General features: G+C 38.6%; 1 protein-coding gene across 1 annotated transcript in view; it reads left to right on the top strand.

Moving 5' to 3' along the window:
* The window catches only part of UTRN (utrophin), a gene marked incomplete at both ends in the record, with an annotated part of 450,045 nt that overhangs the window by 117,558 nt on the left and 310,425 nt on the right, over positions 1–22,062 (top strand). Inside the window, 7 exons of the mRNA XM_079716566.1 lie at positions 8,825–9,004; positions 12,181–12,315; positions 14,225–14,374; positions 15,520–15,681; positions 16,136–16,264; positions 16,929–17,102; positions 18,811–18,966. Of these exons, the coding sequence (XP_079572692.1) occupies positions 8,825–9,004; positions 12,181–12,315; positions 14,225–14,374; positions 15,520–15,681; positions 16,136–16,264; positions 16,929–17,102; positions 18,811–18,966 (1,086 nt within the window). The remainder of the gene's footprint in view (positions 1–8,824; positions 9,005–12,180; positions 12,316–14,224; positions 14,375–15,519; positions 15,682–16,135; positions 16,265–16,928; positions 17,103–18,810; positions 18,967–22,062) is intronic.

Below are 22,062 nucleotides of genomic sequence, written 5' to 3' on the forward strand. Positions count from 1 at the left end.
AAAGAACAAGAGAGACTTCCCAATTAGGTTGGGGTTTCTCTTTATTTCACCAGCTGTATTCTTCCAGCTAATACATGGGGCACACACATGAATACCAAAATTTTGTTGGAGCAGGTGAGACGAGCATTAGGAATGTCGTCAAGAAATTTAATATCAGTTGGGTCCACAGGATGTATTTCCTGTAAACTTATATTTCTGTGTCAGTGGTCTTGCACACTCTCTTTTTTTATATAATAAAAGAACTGGACATCAATCCCACTTTTCCAACACTCCTTCAAGTGTCCTTCAGTGTTGAAGCCAAAGGAGATAGTGTCTTAAAAGCTACTTTTTTATTTATTTTTTATTAGTTTCTGCTTTATAACAAAGTGAATGAGTCATACATATACATCTGTTCCCACACCCCTTCCCTCTTGCATCTCCCTCCCTCCCACCCTCCCTATCCCACCCCTCCAGGCGGTCACAAAGCACCGAGCTGATCTCCCTGTGCTCTGCGGCTGCTTCCCACTATCTATCTACCTTACGTTTGGTAGTGTATATATGTCCATGCCTCTCTCTCGCTTTGTCACAGCTTACCCTTCCCCCTCCCCATATCCTCAAGTCCATTCTCAAGTAGGTCTGTGTCTTTATGCCTGTTTTACCCCTAGGTTCTTCATGACATTTTTTTCCTTAAATTCCATATATATGTGTTAGCATACGGTATTTGTCTTTCTCTTTCTGACTTACTTCACTCTGTATAACAGACTGTAGGTCTATCCACCTCATTACAGATAGCTCAGTTTCGTTTCTTTTTATGGCTGAGTAATATTCCATTGTATATATGTGCCACATCTTCTTTATCCATTCATCTGATGATAGACACTTAGGTTGTTTCCATCTCCGGGCTATTGTGAATAGAGCTGCAATGAACATTTTGGTACATGTCTCTTTTTGAATTATGGTTTTCTCAGGGTATATGCCTAGTAGTGGGATTGCTGGGTCATATGGTAGTTCTATTTGTAGTTTTTTAAGGAACCTCCATACTGTTCTCCATAGTGGCTGTACCAGTTCACATTCCCACCAGCAGTGCAAGAGTGTTCCATTTTCTCCACACCCTCTCCAGCATTTATTGTTTCTAGATTTTTTGATGATGGCCATTCTGATTGGTGTGAGATGATATCTCATTGTAGTTTTGATTTGCATTTCTCTAATGATTAATGATGTTGAGCATTCTTTCATGTGTTTGCTGGCAGTCTGTATATCTTCTTTGGAGAAATGTCTATTTAGATCTTCTGCCCATTTTTGGATTGGGTTGTTTGTTTTTTTGGTATTGAGCTGCATGAGCTGCTTATAAATTTTGGAGATTAATCCTTTGTCAGTTGCTTCATTTGCAAATATTTTCTCCCATTCTGAGGGTTGTCTTTTGGTCTTGTTTATGGTTTCCTTTGCTGTGCAAAAGCTTTGAAGTTTCATTAGGTCCCATTTGTTTATTTTTGTTTTTATTTCCATTTCTCTAGGAGGTGGATCCAAAAGGATCTTGCTGTGATTTATGTCATAGAGTGTTCTGCCTAAGTTTTCCTCTAAGAGTTTGATAGTTTCTGGCCTTACATTTAGGTCTTTAATCCACTTTGAGCTTATTTTTGTGTATGGTGTTAGGGAGTGATCTAATCTCATACTTTTACATGTCCCTGTCCAGTTTTCCCAGCACCACTTATTGAAGAGGCTGTCCTTTCTCCACTGTACATTCCTGCCTCTTTTATCAGAGATAAGTTGATCATATGTGCGTGGGTATATCTCTGGGCTTTCTATCCTGTTCCATTGATCTATCTTTCTGTTTTTGTGCCAGTACCACACTGTCTTGATTACTGTAGCTTTGTAGTATAGTCTGAAGTCAGGGAGCCTGATTCTGCCAGCTCCGCTTTTCGTTCTCAAGATTGCTTTGGCTATTCGGAGTCTTTTGTTTTTCCAAACAAATTTTGAATTTTTTTGTTCTAGTTCTGTGAAAAATGCCAGTGGTAGTTTGATAGGGATTGCATTGAATCTGTAGATTGCTTTGGGTAGTAGAGTCATTTTCACAATATTGATTCTTCCAATCCAGGAACATGGTATATCTCTCCATCTATTTGTATCATCTTTAATTTCTTTCATCAGTGTCTTATAATTTTCTGCATACAGGTCTTTTGTCTCCTTAGGTAGGTTTATTCCTAGATATTTTATTCTTTTTGTTGCAGTGGTAAATGGGAGTGTTTTCTTGATTTCACTTTCAGATTTTTCATCATTAGTGTACAGAAATGCCAGAGATTTCTGTGCATTAATTGTGTATCCTGCTACTTTACCAAATTCATTGATTAGTTCTAGTAGTTTTCTGGTAGCATCTTTAGGATTCTCTATGTATAGTATCATGTCATCTGCAAACAGTGACAGCTTTACTTCTTCTTTTCCAATTTGGATTCCTTTTATTTCCTTTTCTTCTCTGATTGCTGTGGCTAAAACTTTCAAAACTAGGTTGAATAAGAGTGGTGAGAGTGGGCAGCCTTGTCTTGTTCCCGATCTTAGTGGAAATGTTTTCAGTTTTTCACCACTGACGACGATGTTGGCTGTGGGTTTGTCCTATATGGCCTTTATTATGTTGAGGAAAGTTCCCTCTATGCCTATTTTCTGCAGGGTTTTTATCATAAATGGGCGTTGAATTTTGTCGCAAGCTTTCTCTGCATCTATTGAGATGATCATATGGTTTTTCTCCTTCCCTTTGTTAATATGGTGTATCACGTTGATTGATTTGCATATATTGAAGAATCCTTGCATTCCTGGAATAAACCCCACTTGATCATGGTGTATGATCCTTTTAATTTGCTGCTGGATTCTGTTTGCTAGTATTCTGTTGAGGATTTTTGCATCTATGTTCATCAGTGATATTGGCCTGTAGTTTTCTTTCTTTGTGGCATCCTTGCCGGGTATTGATATCAAGGTGATGGTGGCCTCGTAGAATGAGTTTGGGAGTGTTCCTCCCTCTGCTATATTTTGGAAGAGTTTGAGAAGGATAGGTGTTAGCTTTTCTCTAAATGTTTGATAGAATTCGCCTGTGAAGCCATCTGGTCCTGGGCTTTTGTTAGTTGGAAGAGTTTTAAACAGAGTTTCAATTTCAGTGCTTGTGATTGGTCTGTTCATATTCTCTATTTCTTCCTGATTCAGTCTTGGCAGGTTGTGCATTTCTAAGAATGTGTCCATTTCTTCCAGGTTGTCCATTTTATTGGCATAGAGTTGCTTGTAGTAATCTCTCTTGATCTTTTGTATTTCTGCAGTGTCCCTTGTTACTTCTCCTTTTTCATTTCTAATTCTATTGATTTGAGTCTTCTCCCTTTTTTTCTTGATGAGTCTGGCTAATGGTTTATCATCTCAAAGAACCAGCTTTTAGTTTTATTGATCTTTGCTATCGTTTCCTTCATTTCTTTTTCATTTATTTGTGATCTGATCTTTATGATTTCTTTCCTTCTGCTAACTTTGGGGGATTTTTGTTCTTCTTTCTCTAATTACTTTTGGTGCAGGGTCAGGTTGTTTACTCGAGATGTTTCCTGTTTCTTAAGGTGGGATTGTATTGCTATAAACTTCCCCCTTAGAGCTGCTTTTGCTGCGTCCCATAGGTTTTGGGTCGTTGTGTCTCCATTGTCATTTGTTTCTAGGTATTTTTAAATTTCCTCTTTGATTTCTTCAGTGATCACTTCGTTATTAAGTAGTGTATTGTTTAGCCTCCATGTGTTTGTATTTTTTTACAGATCTTTTCCTGTAATTGATGTCTAGTATCATAGCATTGTGGTCGGAAAAGATACTTGATACAATTTCAATTTTCTTAAATTTACCAAGGCTTGATTTGTGACCCAAGATATGATCTATCCTGGAGAATGTTCCATGCGCACTTGAGAAAAATGTGTATTCTGTTGTTTTTGGATGGAATGTCCTATAAATATCAATTAAGTCCATCTTGTTTAATGTATGATTTAAAGCTTGTGTTTCCTTATTTATTTTCATTTTGGATGATCTGTCCATTGGTGAAAGTGGGGTGTTGAAGTCCCCTACTATGAGTGTGTTACTGTCGATTTCCCCTTTTATGGCTGTTAGTATTTGCCTTATGTATTGAGGTGCTCCTATGTTGGGTGCATAAATATTTACAATTGTTATATCTTCTTCTTGGATCGATCCCTTGATCATTATGTAGTGTCCTTCTTTGTCTCTTCTAATAGTCTTTATTTTAAAGTCTATTTTGTCTGATATAAGAATTGCTACTCCAGCTTTCTTTTGATTTCCATTCACACGGAATATCTTTTTCCATCCCCTTACTTTCAATCTGTATGTGTTTCTAGGTCTGAAGTGGGTCTCTTGTAGACAGCATACATATGGGTCTTGTTTTTGTATCCATTCAGCCAATCTGTGTCTTTTGGTGGGATCATTTAGTCCATTTACATTTAAGGTAATTATCGATATGTATGTTCCTATTCCCATTTCCTTAATTGTTTTGGGTTTGTTATTGTAGGTCTTTTCCTTCTGTTGTGTTTCTTGCCTAGAGAAGTTCCTTTAGCATTTGTTGCAAACCTTGTTTGGTGGTGCTGAACTCTCTCAGCTTTTGCTTGTCTGTAAAGTTTTTAATTTCTCCATCAAATCTGAATGAGATCCTTGCTGGGTAGAGTAATCTTGGTTGCAGGTTTCTCTCCTTCATCACTTTAGATATGTCCTGCCACTCCCTTCTGGCTTGTAGAGTTTCTGCTGAGAGATCAGCTGTTAACCTGATGGGGATTCCCTTGTGTGTTATTTGTTGTTTTTCCCTTGCTGCTTTTAATATGTTTTCTTTGTGTTTAATTTTTGACAGTTTGATTAATATGTGTCTTGGCTTATTTCTCCTTGGGTTTATTCTGTATGGGACTCTCTGTGCCTCGTGGACTTGATTAACTATTTCCTTTCCCATATTAGGGAAGTTTCAACTATAATCCCTTCAAATATTTTCTCAGTCCCTTTCTTTTTCTCTTCTTCTTCTGGAACCCCTATAATTCGAATGTTTGTGCGTGTGATGTTGTCCCAGAGGTCTCTGAGGCTGTCCTCAGTTCTTTTCATTCTTTTTTCTTTATTCTGCTCTGCAGCAGTTATTTCCACTATTTTATCTTCCACATCACTTATCCATTCTTCTGCCTCAGTTTTTCTTCTATTGATCCCATCTAGAGTATTTTTCATTTATTGTGTTTTTAATCGATGCTTGATTCATCTTTAGTTCTTCTATGTCCTTGTTAACTGTTTCTTGCATTTTGTCTATTCTGTTTCCAAGAGTTTGGATCATCTTAACTATCATTATTCTGAAATCTTTTTCAGGTAGACTGCCTATTTCCTCTTCATTTGTTAGGTCTGGTGGGTTTTTATCTTGCTCCTTCACCTGCTGTGTGTTTTTCTGTCTTCTCATTTTGCTTATCTTACTGTGTTTGGGGTCTCCTTTTTGCAGGCTGCAGGTTCGTAGTTCCCGTTGTTTTTGGTGTCTGTCCCCAGTGGCTAAGGTTGTTTCAGTGGGTTGTGTAGGCTTCCTGGTGGAGGGGAGTAGTGCCTGTGTTCTGATGGATGAGGCTTGATCTTGTCTTTCTGGTGGACAGGTCCATGTCTGGTGGTGTGTTTTGGGTGTCTGTGGCCTTATTATGTTTTTAGGCAGCCTCTCTGCTAATGGGTGGGGTTGTGTTACTGTCTTGCTAGTTGCTTGGCATAGGGTGACCAGCACTGTAGCTTGCTGGTCGTTGAGTGAAGCTGGGTGCTGGTGTTGAGATGGAGATCTTGGGAGATTTTCGCTGTTTGATATTATGTGGAGCTGGGAGGTCTCTTGTGGACCACTGTCCTGAAGTTGGCTCTCCCACCTCAGAGGCACAGCACTGACTCCTGGCTGCAGCACCAAGAGCCTTTCATCCACCTGCCTCAGAATAAAAGGGATAAAAAGTAGAAAGTAAGAATTAGTAGAAGAAAGAAAGAAAGAAAGAAAGAAAGAAAGGAGGGAGGGAGGAAGGAAAGAAAAGAAAGGAAAAGAAAAAAGAAAGAAAGACAGGAGGGAGGAAGGAGGGAGGGAGGAAGGAGGGAAAGTAAGAAAAAGAGAAAGAGAAGATAAAGTAAAATAGAATAAAGTATGGTAAAATATAATAGCGTTATTAAAATAAAGTGATTATTAAAAGAATTAAAAACAAAAGAAAACAAACGAAAAACAAGAAAAAATAACAGACGGAGAGAACCCTGGGACAAATGGTGGAAGCAAAGCTATATAGACAAAATCTCACACAGAAGCATACACATACGCTTTCACAAAAAGAGAACCAGGGGAAAAAAATCGTAAATCTTGCTCTCAAAGTCCACCTCCTCAATTTGGGATAATTCGTTTTAAAAAGAGGAAAAGGGGAAAAACACTTAAATCTTGTTCTCAAAGTCCACCTTCTCAATTTGGGATGATTCGTTGTCTATTCATGTATTCCACAGATGCAGGGTACATCAAGTTGATTGTGGAGCTTTAATATGCTGCTTCTGAGGTGAGGCTGCTGGGAGAGATTTCCCTTTCTCTTCTTTATTCTCACAGCTCTCGGGTCTTAGCTTTGGATTTGGCCCCGCCTCTGCGTGTAGGTCGCCGGAGGGCATCTGTTCTTCGCTCAGACAGGACGGGTTTAAAGGAGCCGCTGATTCGGGGGCTTTGGCTCACTCAGGCCGGGGGGAGGGAACGGTACGGAGTGCGGGGCAAACCTGTGGCGGCAGAGGCCGGCGTGACGTTGCACCAGCCCGAGGCGCGCCTTGCGCTCTCCCGGGGAAGCCGTCCCTGGATCCCGGGACCCCGGCAGTGGCGGGCTGCACAGGCTCCCCGGAAAGGGGGCGTGGACAGTGACCTGCGCTCGCACACCGGCCTCTTGGCGGCGGCAGCAGCAGCCCCAGCGTCCCACGCCCGTCTGTGGGGTCCGCGCTTTTAGCCGCGGCTCGCCCCCGTCTCTGGAGCCCCTTTAAACAGCGCTCTTAATCTCTCCTCACGCACCAGGAAAGAAAGAGGGAAGGAAAAGTCTCTTGCCTCTTCGGCAGCTCCAGACTTTTCCCCGGACTCCCTCCCGGCTAGCCGTGGTGCACTAACCCCTTCAGGCTCCCTTCCCGCCGCCAATCCTGCGCTCCGACTGAAACCCGAAACCCGAGCCTCAGCTCCCAGCCCTGTCCTCCCCGGTGGGTGAGCAGACAAGCCTCTCGGGCTGGTGAGTGCCTGAGGGCCCCGATCCTCTGTGCGGGGATCTCTCTGCTTTGCCCTCCACACCCCTGTTGCTGCGCTCTCCTCCACTATTCCAAAGCTTTCCCCCTCCGCCACCCGCAGTCTCCGCCCGCGAAGGGGCTTCCTAGTGTGTGGAAACCTTTCCTCCTTCACAGCTCCCTCCCACTGGTGCAGGTCCCGTCCCTATCCTTTTGTCTCTGTTTATTCTTGTTTCTTTTGCCCTACCCAGGTACGTGGGGGAGTTTCTTGCCTTTTGGGGGGTCTGAGGTCTCCTGTCAGCGTTCAGTAGGTGTTCTGTAGGAGTTGTTCCACGTGTAGATGAATTTCTGTTGTATCTTTGGGGAGGAAGGTGATCTCCACGTCTTACTCTTCCGCCATCTTCCCCCAGCCCCATATCAAGTATTTTTTGATAACTTTCAGTGGCTCCTTCCTCTCTCTGCTTCCCCATGCAATGAATCTTCTTTTCAAAGCCAAGACACCTTTGAATATCCTCTCTGAAGCAAGGTCCTGACACAACACCCCACCCAGTGAAGCAGATGGAGGGCACGACCAAAAGCTACTTTAAAAAAAATAAGAGTTGCAGCTTGCCTACAAGTATAACAGAAGCAAAAATCTATGCAGATATTTTTTAAAGGATTGGTTTTCACCAGTGCATTATTGTGTATGAGTCAAAGTAAATAAAAATGACTTTTATTGTAGTATTTTCACAGAAACACTTTTTTTTAGTGTAGCTTTCCTTGAAACTTTAAAAATATTCAGTATATAAGGTATTTTAAAGGTAGCCTACCATGTTAACAACCATCTTATTCGCACTACTGACATTGTAGTTTGATGGGTTTTTGTTGTTTTTGTGTTTGGTTTTTTTTTTTAAGGTCACTATGAATGAGAATTTTTAAAAATGAGATTAAAACTCTTCATTGGGCAACATTTAATTCTGCCAAAGAACCATTAGGATTTTAAGAAAACCACTACACTTAATTATTTTATCCCAACCTAGAGAAATTTAAAACCATTAAGTAGTAAAGAAAGCTACAAGAGAAAGTGAAAGCTGTTTTAGTTTGATTTTCCTGAGTATGAGACTTCTATGAAGCACAGAAGGAGAGTCAGGCAGGAAGCTACTTTTAGATCAGATCTTCCCAGTATAACTTTGTCATCTTTGAAATGCTGTTAATTATCAGAAGAAAATATGTTTATATTATTTTTAAAGAATACTTCTACCATGGTGCACTTCCATTTTTGCTCGACTTCCAGTGATCAATTAAAATTAATACACTTAATTCTTATTATGGACCCAGACTTTGAAAATACTTCCTGTCAGTAAACATAATTTGGGATAACTTAGGTGTTAACAGTGCTGTTACTAAATGAAAATGTCTGCATGGGGGCTGTGTACACTGGGATATATAATGAGTGAAATTTTGTAGTTAGCATTCTTATTTTGCAGGCACTCTCTGTGGGGATTACCAAATAATGTTCAGATTAGGTAGTTAGAATCATCTGGATGTTTTAATTTTGGCTCAGTTATTTTTTGAAAAAGAAAGAAATTGGTCCCTGAGACAGGGAGCCAGTTTTCGAGTTCATTCTGTCTTGGAACAGAGGGCGAAAGAGGATGTGCTGCAGAAGGAGGTGAGAGTGAAGATTCTCAAGGACAACATCAAGTTATTAGCTTCAAAAGTGCCCTCTGGTGGCCAGGAATTGACGTCTGAGCTGAATGTTGTGCTGGAGAATTACCAACTTCTCTGTAATAGAATTCGCGGAAAGTGCCACACGCTGGAGGTATGGTGTTTTTTCACTGATGCATTTCTGAGATTCACACTCTGTAATGTACTGGCTACTTCCATATCTTGGGGAAAAAACCTCCATTTTTCTTTTCAAATACTAGATCATAAAAAAAAGTAGTTCTTTCATGATTGAGATAATAATAACAGTAATAGTAATTATTAGATAATAATTTAGGTAATAGGTTGATAAAAATGAAACAGAGAAAAGAAAACTGGAGAGCAAGATCTGCCTTCAGTTAGTGGAAGTTTCTTGGAAAAGTAGTTTCTTAGCTTTAGACATTTATTACACATGAAATCAAGGTTTTCAAGGTTTTTATATTACAGATGATCTGTAGAGTCTGTTCCAGTCCTAAAATTCTAAGACATATACTGTGAGTACCTCCTTGTTTTTTTTTTTGCCTGGTTAATGCACAGAGATGAATTGAGGTTTCTGTTTTAGAGCGGTGTCTAAAATTATAGGTTTTATTTAGAGTGAAAGAAAGACTAAGTTGAATGTACTGGTATTTTGCTGGACCATTTCCCCTACCCTGGCCATAGGATTTAAGATGTAGATGATTCTATGATTTTTTAAATAAAATTAAGTTTTTGATTGTTTGCTTTTATATTAATGTGACATTTGTCACATCTTATTGAAAAGACTTAAGAAGCCCTTCAGTTTATAGCAATTTAAATTCAGTCTAACCTAAAACAAATGATGGCATTGTGATGAATCCTAAAATGGTAATCACAACTGCAGTATTTAAACTGAATTCACTTATTACTCACTTGTTCTGAATCTATAAAATAAGTGTAATTTGGATTAGTTAATAAGAAAGCTACAAGTCAACAAAGCCTCATTCTTTAATATTAAGATATTGCCTAACTTAAAACACCTGAGGTTACTCATTTGCGAATTTAACATTCTGTGAACATAATATGTAACATTATGTATGGCTAATCTTAAGTCCCAGTAGATGATCCTGGAATTGAATTCTACTACAGTCTTGTCCATGTTTTCTTCTCTGCCTTAATCACCCATGATTTTGCTTTTTTTTTTGGTTTGTTTATTTTCTTGTTTATTATTAGCCAAAGTAACTACTCACAATATTTTTAAATAATGGAGTTCCCCAGGTTATCCCAAGCTAACAAGAGACCACCATGAATTCTGTGTCATTTCTTTACACTGTCTTTATGACCCAGAGGTGACAGTTTGAGAATGAGGAATGACATATTTCAAGGTTTTAGTATTGCTTGCAGAATTACTTTTAGAATTATTTTGGAATTAGTTTGAGAGAAGAAAAGGAAAAGTGTAAGAAAACATAAGACACCTTGATGCCTTTGAAAGGGGAAGTCTCCTTCCACGTGGCCTCTCAGGTTTATGGCTTCTCTACAACATGGCTGCTGGCTTTGAAGAGGGAGAAAGCAGAAGCTGCCAGTTCTCTTAAAGGCTAGGTCTGCACTTTGACACAGCATCATCTCTGTAGCCTTCTTTTGCTCTAAGCAAGTCACAAAGCCAGCCCACATTCAGGGGAGGAGAAGACAGTTTCACCACTTCATGGGAGTAGCTGTAATAAATTTGTGGCCATTGTTAATCCAGCATAGTTCACTCTCTGGTCATAAGTTAGTTACAGTCCTTCCACATGCAAAATATTCTTACACTCTCCCAGGGACTCCTAAGGTCTTATCCAGTACAGCATCAAGCTCAAAATCCAGTATCATGCAATCTACATCAGGTGCAAATGCAAATGTGGCTTCTTGGAACAGTTTTCTTCAGGTGCAGGTTTGTGGGTGTGGCACCTCTCGATCTGGCGACCCGGGCACTAAAAAGATAAGTTATCTGAACCTCATATACCCAACACAGTGGTGAGATAGGTACAGGAAAACCTCAGTGGACACTCCCATTCAAAAAAGTTGGGGCAGTGGAAGGTAAAAAGAGCAGGCACTGGTATTAGGGACTCTGAAATCTAATGCTAGTAGTTCTGAAATCTAGCCAGGCACGTGTAGTCAGGGCTCCTACTCTGGGGCCAGGGACTGTTGCTTGATTGTTGCTAGTGCTGCTTCTTGTGAGAACTTCTCTGTAAGCCATCCCTTCCTTCCCATAAGAAATAGGGCTCTGCTTGCAGCTGAGTAGATTTCTCAGCCTATAGAAATTTGGGGGCCCAGACACCTCTTTTCCCTTTTAGTCTTAGCCAGGGGTTGGCAAATTACAGCCTGTGGGTCAAATCTGTTTTGTGGCCTGTTTCTGTATGGCCCAGGAGCTAAAAATTGTTTGTATATTTTTAATTTTTAAAGAGTTGTTAAAAACAAAGCCACACACAGAAAAAATAAACAAAGAAGAATCTGTGACAGAGATCAGATGTGGCCTGTAAAACCTAAAATATTTACTATCTGGCCTTTTATAGGAAAAATTGCTGACCCCTGGCCTGGTAAGTATTCCTCATATGGGGTGTATGCTACTAGAATGTGTCCTCTCTGAGTCAGTGGATCTGCAAGAGGACCAACCCAGTAGGCTCCATGCTGAACTCTGTCTTCTAAATTTATCCGTCAAATAGGCTCCTCCCATGGGGTTTGTTTCTCCCACAATTTTGCTCCTAGGAATTGGAGGATGAATCATACCCCAGCCCCCAACTCCCCACAGGAATGAGGAATAAGTGACTACAACTAATGCAGCAATTATAGTAAAATTCCAGTTCGGGTAAAAAGTTGCTCTGTTTGTATATAGACATGTTCATATGAATTTAGAAAAAAGTTGGAAAGAGTCTACATCAAATGGTTACACCCATTAGCTCTGAATTGGAATAGAGTGGACCCAGGGAACCAATTTCCTGTATAGCTGTTAAAAAGTGTTGCAAGTCTGAGTATTTTTTTAACCTTTCTATTTAAAAACAAACTAATAATGTTTCCCTCCTGGTTTCTTCTACTAATTATATAGTTTTATTTCCGACATTTAAACAGAGCCTTGGAATTTATCTTAGTGAAGCAGCCTCCTACCTCCCTCCAGTTGGTCTAATACAGTTAATCGAAGAATTCGATTTTATTTCACTTATTTGAAATTCCAGCTTCATCAGTTTCTAAACGCCCATTTATACTTGTATCTAAATGAAATTATTCTTGATTAGACAGAATGTGCAGCAGTAGAAATGCATTGTATCTCTAAATGGCTTCTTGTCTAACTTTTCCCTGCCTATTTAGGAGGTATGGTCTTGTTGGATTGAACTACTTCACTATTTGGATCTTGAGACCACCTGGCTAAACACTTTGGAAGAGCGGATGAAGAGCACAGAGGCCCTGCCTGAGAAGACAGATGCTGTCAGCGAAGCCCTGGAGGTGGGAGCCCGCGTGCTGGGTGGTTCTTTTTGTTGCAATGAGGCTGAATGAGTATTCAAACAAGGAACATAATGCCTTATGCCAGCAAATACTTTCACTTCCTTGGTGGTTTTCAGTGTGACTTGTGTTTTCTTCCATTGCCTGAAGTATTTATAACATCATGTATATTTAGATTATTGGTGACCCACTAAACTCAGCCTTATGAGGTGGTGAGTTGTTTGCTAATTAGTACATTTTAGACTTCATAAAGCACTCTAGTGATTTTCCAGATTGTTTTTATCAGTCCTTGGATAGAACTCTGCCTTATATTATTAGGACAATGCTCTCTTGTTTCTTCATAAAGTTATTTTTGCTCATTAAACACGGCAAGGACTGTGTTTACAGTGGCTTCTATTCTGTTGTCTTCAGATGTGAAAATTGGAGGACAGGCTGGAGAAGGCAGTGTTGGAGGCCTGGGATCCTGTCCCCAAGCCTGAACTTGAGTTCCTTGAGGCCAAGAAATGTGCCTGAATTTTTTGTAGTTCCCCAGTTAGTTCCCCAGCACAGCCTGTGGCACATGATTACTTAATAACTGTTTCTTAAGTGGATTAAAGTGTGAAAAGAATAGATTTTCTTAAAAAAAAAAAAAAAAAAAAGAAGAGGAAGATGGTAGCAGTGCTTTTAAAACTGTAAGAATAGGATGTAGTAATTAAGTAGATGACTGGATTAAAGGTCAGAAATAAGTCAAATATGGTACCTAAATTCCAGGAGCCAGATGCTCTTCTGGAGAAAAGATGTCATTTCTCAAATAAAATAGCAGAGTGAGAGATTCAGAGTATTAAAAAATGTTTTGAAAGATTATTTTAAAAACACATACTTTCCTAACATGAGAGTTAATACATGTGCATTCTAGAAATATGGAAAATGGAGAAAAGCATAAAGTGTAAGATAACACTTTAAAACATTTTAGTGTACTTCTTCCGAATTATTATTTTTATGTATATATGCTAGGAGGTAGTACTTTACAGTAACTGGATCAAAGGCTTTGGAATCACCAAGTCTTTGGAGCCAAGTTAGAATCTTAGCTCTTTTTTTTTACTGTGTGTGTGTTGGCAAATTACTTAACTTCTCTGAGCTTCAGTTTTCCTATCTGTAATATGGGAATAATATGTAGCCATATGATTAAATTTATGTATATATAAAGTGTATATAAAACAGTGCCTTGAATTTTATATATGCTATAGAAACTTTTTAGTAATATAATCAATAACAGTTTGAAATTCTTTTATTTGTATAGTATTGTTTTTTGCTTTTAAACTTTGTATCATACCATGAACATTTTCCCATGGAATTAATAATAATTGAAATTATTTTTATGGAATTGTCATATATCATCATTCATGCTGAGTTCTCAATTTTATGTGTTTATTAGTACCATGAGGGGCATTTTTGTGAAATAATCTTTTTTTAAATAAATTTATTTAATTAATTAATTTATTTATTGGCTGCATTGGGTCTTCGTTGCTGCGTGCGGGCTTTCTCTAGTTGCGGCAAGTGGAGCTACTCTTCGTTGCAGTGCATGGGCTTCTCACTGTGGTGGCTTCTCTTGTTGTGGAGCATGGGCTCTAGGCACGCGGGCTTCAGTAGTTGTGGCACGAGGGCTCAGTAGTTGTGGCGCACGGGCTTAGTTGCTCTGCGGCATGTGGGATCTTCCTGGACCAGGGCTTGAACCCGTGTCCCCTGCATTGGCAGGTGGATTCTTAACCACTGTGCCACCAGGGAAGTCCCTGAATTAATCATTTTTGATCTTGTTCCTTACGTAGATTTCTAGAAAATGAATTACTGGTTTTAAATAAAACGAACATTTTTAGAATTCTTGATTCACTTTGCCTTGGTAAATGCATTATTTTTTGCCCCTGTCCCTGTTCAGTCTCTAGAATCTGTTTTGCGACATCCAGCGGACAATCGCACCCAGATTCGGGAACTTGGCCAGACTCTGATCGACGGAGGGATCCTCGATGATATCATCAGTGAGAAACTGGAGGTGTTCAACAGTCGATATGAAGAGCTGAGTCACCTGGTAAGAACCGGGCCGTGCGTGAGTGTCGAATAGATGTTTATGATATGGAGCGGACCTCAGGAACTTATACCGAGGGGAAAAGTTGGTAACCAATGGGGGTGTTGAGGGCATTGAAATACTAGGTGAGGAAGAGCAGACCTTACACTTATATTATAATGCAGGCAGAACTCGATGATTTAAAAATTTGTCTTTCAGATTGTTTCTACTTATGAACTATTTAATTTCCTTTAAGGAACATCTTATAGGTGTATATAAGAATAATGACTCATATTATCCTAGTAAATATTAGAGCCATCAGAATTTGATATAAGCTGCTATTATAAAATACCATAGTCTCTTAGATACATACTCAGAATGTATCACAACATGCATGTCCATATCAGTAAGTAGAGAAAGGAGATTGTTTTTATAGGAGAGTTGGGTGGATATTAGAAGCTTTCAAACACATATTAAAAAATAACTATTGATGTTTAGATCATGAATAGCATCAGACTTAACCCAAAAGTTCAATAAATATTGGCTCAACACTATGCACATCTGTAGAACTTCTTTAAACTTTGCAAAAAGAGAGATTTCCATGTTCGCTCTACTCATAGACGTTTCTGTTATATTTCATATTCTTGTTTATAGGTTTATTGCTGAGCCCTAAAAATACCCTAAATTTGTAATAAATGGCATATTTTTATTCTCTCCTTTATTTTAATATGGCACGTAGGAAATCTTTACATTTTTCCCTTTTTATTGAAGTATAATTGAAATATAACATTATATTATATGTTATATGTAATATAACATATTTTGTTTTTGTGTTTTTTTAGATTCCACATATAAGTGAGGTCATACAGCATTTGTCCTTCTCTCTTATTTCACTTAAAATAGTGCCCTTAAGGACATTTTTGTATTTTGTCATTTTCTATAGAAAGAAGTAAAAATTAGTAAATTCCTGCAAGATGCATAAGATACTAGAAGGACCTTTTCACTGTTATCATTGCTAATTATTATTTATTTATAATGCAGGCCAAAGTCTTAAAGTAGTGCTTTTATAGTATGTCCCTTTTCTTGGTGGTTAGAACATAAGGGTTTTCTTATATTCAGCTCTTTATATTTGTGCTGGGCGACTAATGGGTACATTTTTCCCCCTGTAGGCAGAGAGCAAGCAGATTTCTCTGGAAAAGCAACTCCAGGTCCTACATGAAACTGACCACATGCTTCAGGTCTTGCAGGAGAGCTTAGGGGAGTTGGACAAGCAGCTCACAACGTACTTGACTGACAGGATAGATGCCTTCCAAGTTCCTCAGGAAGCCCAGGTATTGCCATGGATGTGAGGGTGTTGTAGTCAGAAAGAGAGCATATGTAATCGTCTCCTCACCTGCAAGGGCACCAGCTCCTCCTGACATCCCAACCGAGAGTCAGTGAGAAAGGCTGGCCTTACTTACGGGGCAGCATGTGGGTTTGGGGGTTCTCAGGGTTTTTATGTGAGATAATGGCAAATGATCACCATTTAAAAATTATAATTTTCTTAGCTATGAAACTGGGGAAATTCCCTCTTTATAAATAAGTGGCGAACATTTGAAGTGACAAATACAAAGATCTTTGTGCACAGCACGCAGCAGTCCTACGATACAGGTGGCCCATATTATTATTATACGCACATTTATTAAAGCATGGATAGGGGTCAATATATTCTTATCTGTTGTATGACTCTATGAAACTTAAAAGAAAAAAACCAGACATTCTCTCCCTTTTCTAATCTCTTTGTAGAAAATCCAAGCAGAGATCTCAGCCCACGAGCTAACCCTAGAGGAGCTGAGAAGAAACACACGTTCTCAGCCACCGACCTCCCCAGAAGGCCGGACTGCCAGAGGAGGAAGTCAGATGGATGTGCTGCAGGTGAAGGGGAAGAGCAGCTTCCTTTTACTTTTCAGCCTGTTGGGCATGAAAAGAAAATGAGAAAGAGCTGGCGACTTGGATGCCTTTGGTCTTCTCTGTGATGTAAAGAGTTGGATGGGAGTGATGTGTTGAAGGTGCACTGGAAACTATTGGATCTGAGCTTTCTAGTTGAGTTGAGAAGAGAGAGCAATCTAGATTTAGATGTTTGCTTTGTATAGGTTTTCCTTGACGCATAGCCTCCATCCGTACTGGTATGGCTGGTACACTGGGCAGGCTGAGTGCATGGGATGCAGTACCGCTTAGCCCCTCAATGGGGGATGCAGACTGACCTTCACTCTGACCTTGTAATGAAGGGCATTGTGAGTTCTAGGTTCTTGAATTGTGTTTTACAAACAGGTAAGAAAATTAATGCAGTTTTAATTCCAGCAAGGCTAGCTTACCCTTTCATTATATCTCAGACTGAGACACTGAGTGTCAAGTAATTCAGGACACTGGGCTCTGCAGTCCCTCAAGGTGATCGGGCGACCTCACTAAGTTCCTTTAAAGAATGTTTTAATTGTTTTATTTTACAGCCTTCTAGCAGTATGTGTTATGCTAATATTGTCTGCTGAGAAAGATTATCATTCTGATGTGAATTGCTTATTATTTTCATTTCTGCAAACAGAGGAAACTTCGAGAGGTGTCCACAAAGTTCCAGCTTTTCCAGAAGCCTGCTAACTTTGAACAGCGCATGCTTGACTGCAAGCGTGTGTTGGATGGTGTGAAAGCAGAGCTTCATGTTCTGGATGTGAAGGATGTGGACCCTGATGTCATACAGACCCACCTGGACAAGTGTATGGTGAGGCCATTGGGTGGTTAATGTGTCCAGTGGGTTTTCCCGTCGGTGATATGGCTTCATCTAGCGCTTATGTACATGGTTTGTTCAATAATTGTCAGTCTAAAGTGTGCTAAGAATAGGAATAAATGATGAAAAACAGGTTAAAAAATTAGAAGTGTGGTCCTTTCCTCCCAGGAATTTAGAAGAGATAGGAGAGAGATAGCCTGCAGAGAGTAAAATCAATTAGTACAGTGTAATGAGATAAGGAAACTAGAATAAACATGTATATAACATGATTACAAAAAAAAGAAGAAAATACATCTTAATCACAGGATGAAGTTAGGGAGGGCTTTGGCAGAATGTGCCTAATAAGCTAAATTTTAAAGGATAGATTTGAGTTAGCTAGGAGAACCATACTTAGAATGAATGTCAGGAATATTGCAATGTACGACAAATGTGTTCGCAAGGAAAGTAAAATTTTAAAGTTTAATTTATAAAGTTTAAACCTGAAGTGTGAAAGAAGAAATTATACTTAGAATGGATGTCAGGAATATTATAGCATAAAAAAATCATTCTCTAGGAAAGTAAAGTTTTAAATCAAAGTTTAAACCTAAGATGTAAAAGAAGAAATTATTTAAAAGGCCTTATTACTGTTTTAGTCTTGAACTTTAAAATTCAATTGCATAGAAATTTAAAAATAATGTGGCCAAGCATGCACAATCGTAGAACTAGTGTTCTGCTTGGGAAGAATCATGAAAAAACTGAAGATGACACAAGTTAAGCTAAGAAAAGTCTGGAAAGAGTTCTTTGTGCTTTTCAAAATTGCAGTCTCCACATGTCTGTTGCATACTGAAGGTTGTTTGATTATTTGAAAGCTTGAATGGGTGGAAGAATGAAAAAATAGGATGAATTTTTATATATAATATGTGCACATGTGCAAGTATGAATGTAAATATTTATTTACTGAGATATAGAGATCAACAGAGCAAGCACTGTCCTTGACTTTGTGTAACTTAATCCAATGGTCTGTTATTATGTGACAGTGCCACATGAGGTGTTTCAGGTCAAGATTATGATGCATGGAGATAAGAGAACCTGCCCAGAATACAGCTTTTTAGTTTTAAAGTAACAAGGATGAGGGCAGCTCTGAATTTGACCTATATAACTTAGACTTCCTATGGTCATATACACCTTTATGTATTTAGTTTTTGTATGTCTTTTCATTGTATAATTAATATGTACTCATTGTGGTAGACATGGTACTTCAGAGAATTGTAAGAAAAAAAATGAATCTTAATACTTCCAAATGCCAACAGCCTGAAATAGCCAGTGTTGGCCTTTTTCTTGTAATAACATTTAGGATTTTAAAAAATGTACTTTAAAAAATGTTAGACATTCAGTTTTTTGTCCTAATATCTTCCCATTTTATGTAGGAAATATGTTCATATTATCAAGTACTTTCATAAACCTTTAAGATACATGTTTGAGTTTTTTTCTTTTTTAATAAAACAAGTATAACCTCTATGAGTGTGTTTTCTTATCTGATTTTAAAAAGTCATTACAGCTTTGATTTCATTTTACTCATCCTTTGAACCAGATCTGGGAAAGATAAAGCCCTTTGATCTCCATAGTTAGTTCTTAGCTGTCAATCTTTGTAAGCCATGTTCTGAAATGGTTCCAGCTGGCATGTTTTCACTAATATGTAAAATTTGTCATATTTATTTTTAAGAAACTCTATAAAATTTTGAGTGAAGTCAAGCTTGAAGTGGAGACTGTAATCAAAACAGGAAGGCACATTGTCCAGAAGCAGCAAACTGACAACCCCAAGGGGATGGATGAGCAGCTGACTTCTCTGAAGGTTCTCTACAATGACCTGGGTGCCCAGGTGAGTAGAGCAAGTGCACTGCCTGCCTCTGTCTCTCTCATTTATGTATTTTAACATTTCACTTCTGGGAGAAAGCATATTTGAATTTTATGGCATTAATAATATATGTTTTCATTTATGCCAATAATTTTTATATTTCTTTAAATATATGTGTTACTATTACAATGATGAATAGTTACACAGAAATATGTTTTTAATATTTAATCCAGGTTAATTTCTGTACTTTCAATGGCTACTGACTTTTCATAAGTTATTCTAAGGAAACTCTACAAATAATAGTCTGTATAAACTCAAGTTATTGGTCCTTGGATTTCTAGATTGAATAATCTACTGAGAAATGTTAAAAACATTAGGACTCTAATAAATAGTGACAGGAAGTTCACATTAATCTATCAGGATTTAAAATCCTTTCAAGAAACATCTATAATTCGGGCATTTTAGTGAATTCATGGGGAAGTTGTTAGGCCCTTTACTGTGAGTGACCAACTGGATCCAATAGGCTTAACATCTTCTCTTATTGAGACTCTCTGCCCTGAAACCAGAGAAGCAAAAACAAAATAAAACAAAAAAAGAAACAAATAAAAAATGTGTGGAAGTGAAACCTCACAAATATTGAAAAGCTGTATTAGGTAATACATTAGACCCTTCTTTGGTTATTAAATATTAATGAAGTTTCTACACAAGCCCAGCGAATACTAGCTGAAATTTTGTGATCACTTTCAGATTAGTAAGAAACAACAGTCCTACATTTCCTGGGCAATTTGGACCACACTTCTGCAGGATTAGATTACTGGTGTGATACATTGTGTATCATTTTGATACACTGCACATCTGGAACACATATGTTAAAACCTCTTTGTATATTATACAACTGAAGTTATTTGTGAAATATTATTGTATATATTAATTGGACATTTTATAAATGGGAATGGTGTGGTTGGTTTTTACAACAGATCTCTAACTGTAATTATGGTTTTGGAGATAAGTCATTTTCTCATTCAACACAATTGAGACTTTACTGTGTGTGAGGCGTTATACAGGCAGTTAGAGATACGGAGGTAAGCAAAGACATAAATTACCTCTCTGCCTAATGGAACTGAGAGAAATAAAAGAAGAAAACATTAATCAAGTAGCCATGCAAAGTAATGTCAGATTATCAGCCCGAAGTGTAATGAAGGAATGTATGTAGTGCTTTAGGAGTATATGTAAAGGGGGATTTGGTCCAGTCTGGATTAGAGGAAGTGGTGCATAAGCTGAGATCTGAAGGATGAATAGGAGTAGCCTGGGTGAAACCAGTGGAGAAGCTTCCGAGGCTGATGGAACAGCATGTGTAAAGGCCCTGTGGCAAGAGGCAGCATGGTACGTTTGTGTGGTTAAAGCAGAGACAGCAAGTGTGGGAACATGGTGTTGGAGAGAGGGGATGAGCCCAGATCCGACCAGTGTCTTAGAATTTGTGGTAAAGGTTTTAATCTCTGTGTTAAGAGCAGTGAGAAATTATGGCAGGGTTTTAGCAGGGTGATAACATGCTCAGATATATGTTTTTTAAAAGATCACCCACTGCAGTTTGGAGGGTGGACTGCAGAGAGGCAAGAATGGATGTGAGAAGACCAGTTAGGAAGTCATTGTTACACTCTTTGTGAGAGATGATGGTGTTTGAACTAGTTTGGAGCAGTGGAGATGGTATGAGCTGATTTTTTAAAGACATATTTAGGAAGTGAAATGAGCAGGACTTGGTAAAGGATTTGATGTGGGGATGCAGGAGTGAGAGATGAAGGATGACTCCTGGGTTTCTGGCTTGATTATGTGGAAAATCATGGTGCCATCACTGGGACGGGGCACTGGAAGGAAAGGCAGAAGCGTGGAGAAATCATAAGCAAGTATTGGACATGTCAACATTTTAAGTGTCTTTGAGAGAGTTAATTGCATATGTCAGATATTCACAAAGTTATTCAAGTCTGGAGAATATATCTGGGCTCTCTGAAGACATAAATTTTATGAGTCATCTGCATAGAGGTGGTTAAGTTTTCAGTGATGATGAAATTGTTTAGGGAGAGGATATAGTGAAAAAGAAAAGGGCCTGAATTCAGTCTTGAGGGATTACCTCATTTAGGAGGGAATTTGAGGAAGATGAGCTTGTAAAAAAAAACTAAAGTATATATGTATGTGTGTGTATATGTGTGTGTGTGTGTGTGTGTGTGTGTGTGTATACACACACACATATATATTTATATACATATGTATACCACATTTTCTTTATCCATTCATTTATCAATGGCTATTGTGAATAATGCTGCAATGAATATGGGAGTACAGATATCTCTTTAAAATAATGATTTCATTTCCTTTGTTATATACGCAGAAGTAGAATTGCTGGATCATATGATAGTTCTTTTTTAAATTTTTTGAGGGACCGCCATGCTGTTTTCTGTAATCGTAAACTTGACATCTGCTAAGAAAGTAGATCTTAAGTGTTCTCACCACAAAAAAAAAAGATAACTCTGTGAGATGGTGGATGTGTTAATTAACTTGACTGTGGTGCTCATTTCACAATGTATGTGTATCAAATGATCATATTATGCACCTTAAAAATTCACATTGTGCAACCATATATTTTACATATATATACAGAACCACAGGAAGTAGCAAGAAGTGGTAACATGCCAGGAAAGTGCTAGGTCTGGGAAGCCAAAGGAAGGAGGGCATTATGAGAATGAGTGTAGGCTCCTGTTTTGAATATTATTGAAAGTTAAATATGACATCCACTTAAAAATGTCCATTAGATCTGTTGCCATTGGGGTCATTACTGAACTTAGGAAAGACAATTTCTGTGGAGTGATGGGGATAGAAGCCAGAATGTCATGGCTTGAAGTATGTGTGGGAGGTGAGAGATGGTTTTGAGAATTTGTAGTGTGTATGTGTGTGTGTGTGTGTGTGTGTGTGTGTGTGTGTGTGAGAGAGAGAGAGAGAGAGAGAGAGAGAGAGAGAGAGAGAGAGAAACAGAGAGACAGACATCATTTGAGTATGTTTCATACCTGGTGGGAATGACCCTATTGAGAGGGAATGGTTGCATATCCAAGAGGGAGAAAGGATAAATGG

The sequence above is a fragment of the Hyperoodon ampullatus genome (genome assembly GCF_949752795.1).
Source record: "Hyperoodon ampullatus genome assembly, chromosome: 12".
Classification (NCBI taxonomy): Eukaryota; Metazoa; Chordata; class Mammalia; order Artiodactyla; family Ziphiidae; genus Hyperoodon; species Hyperoodon ampullatus.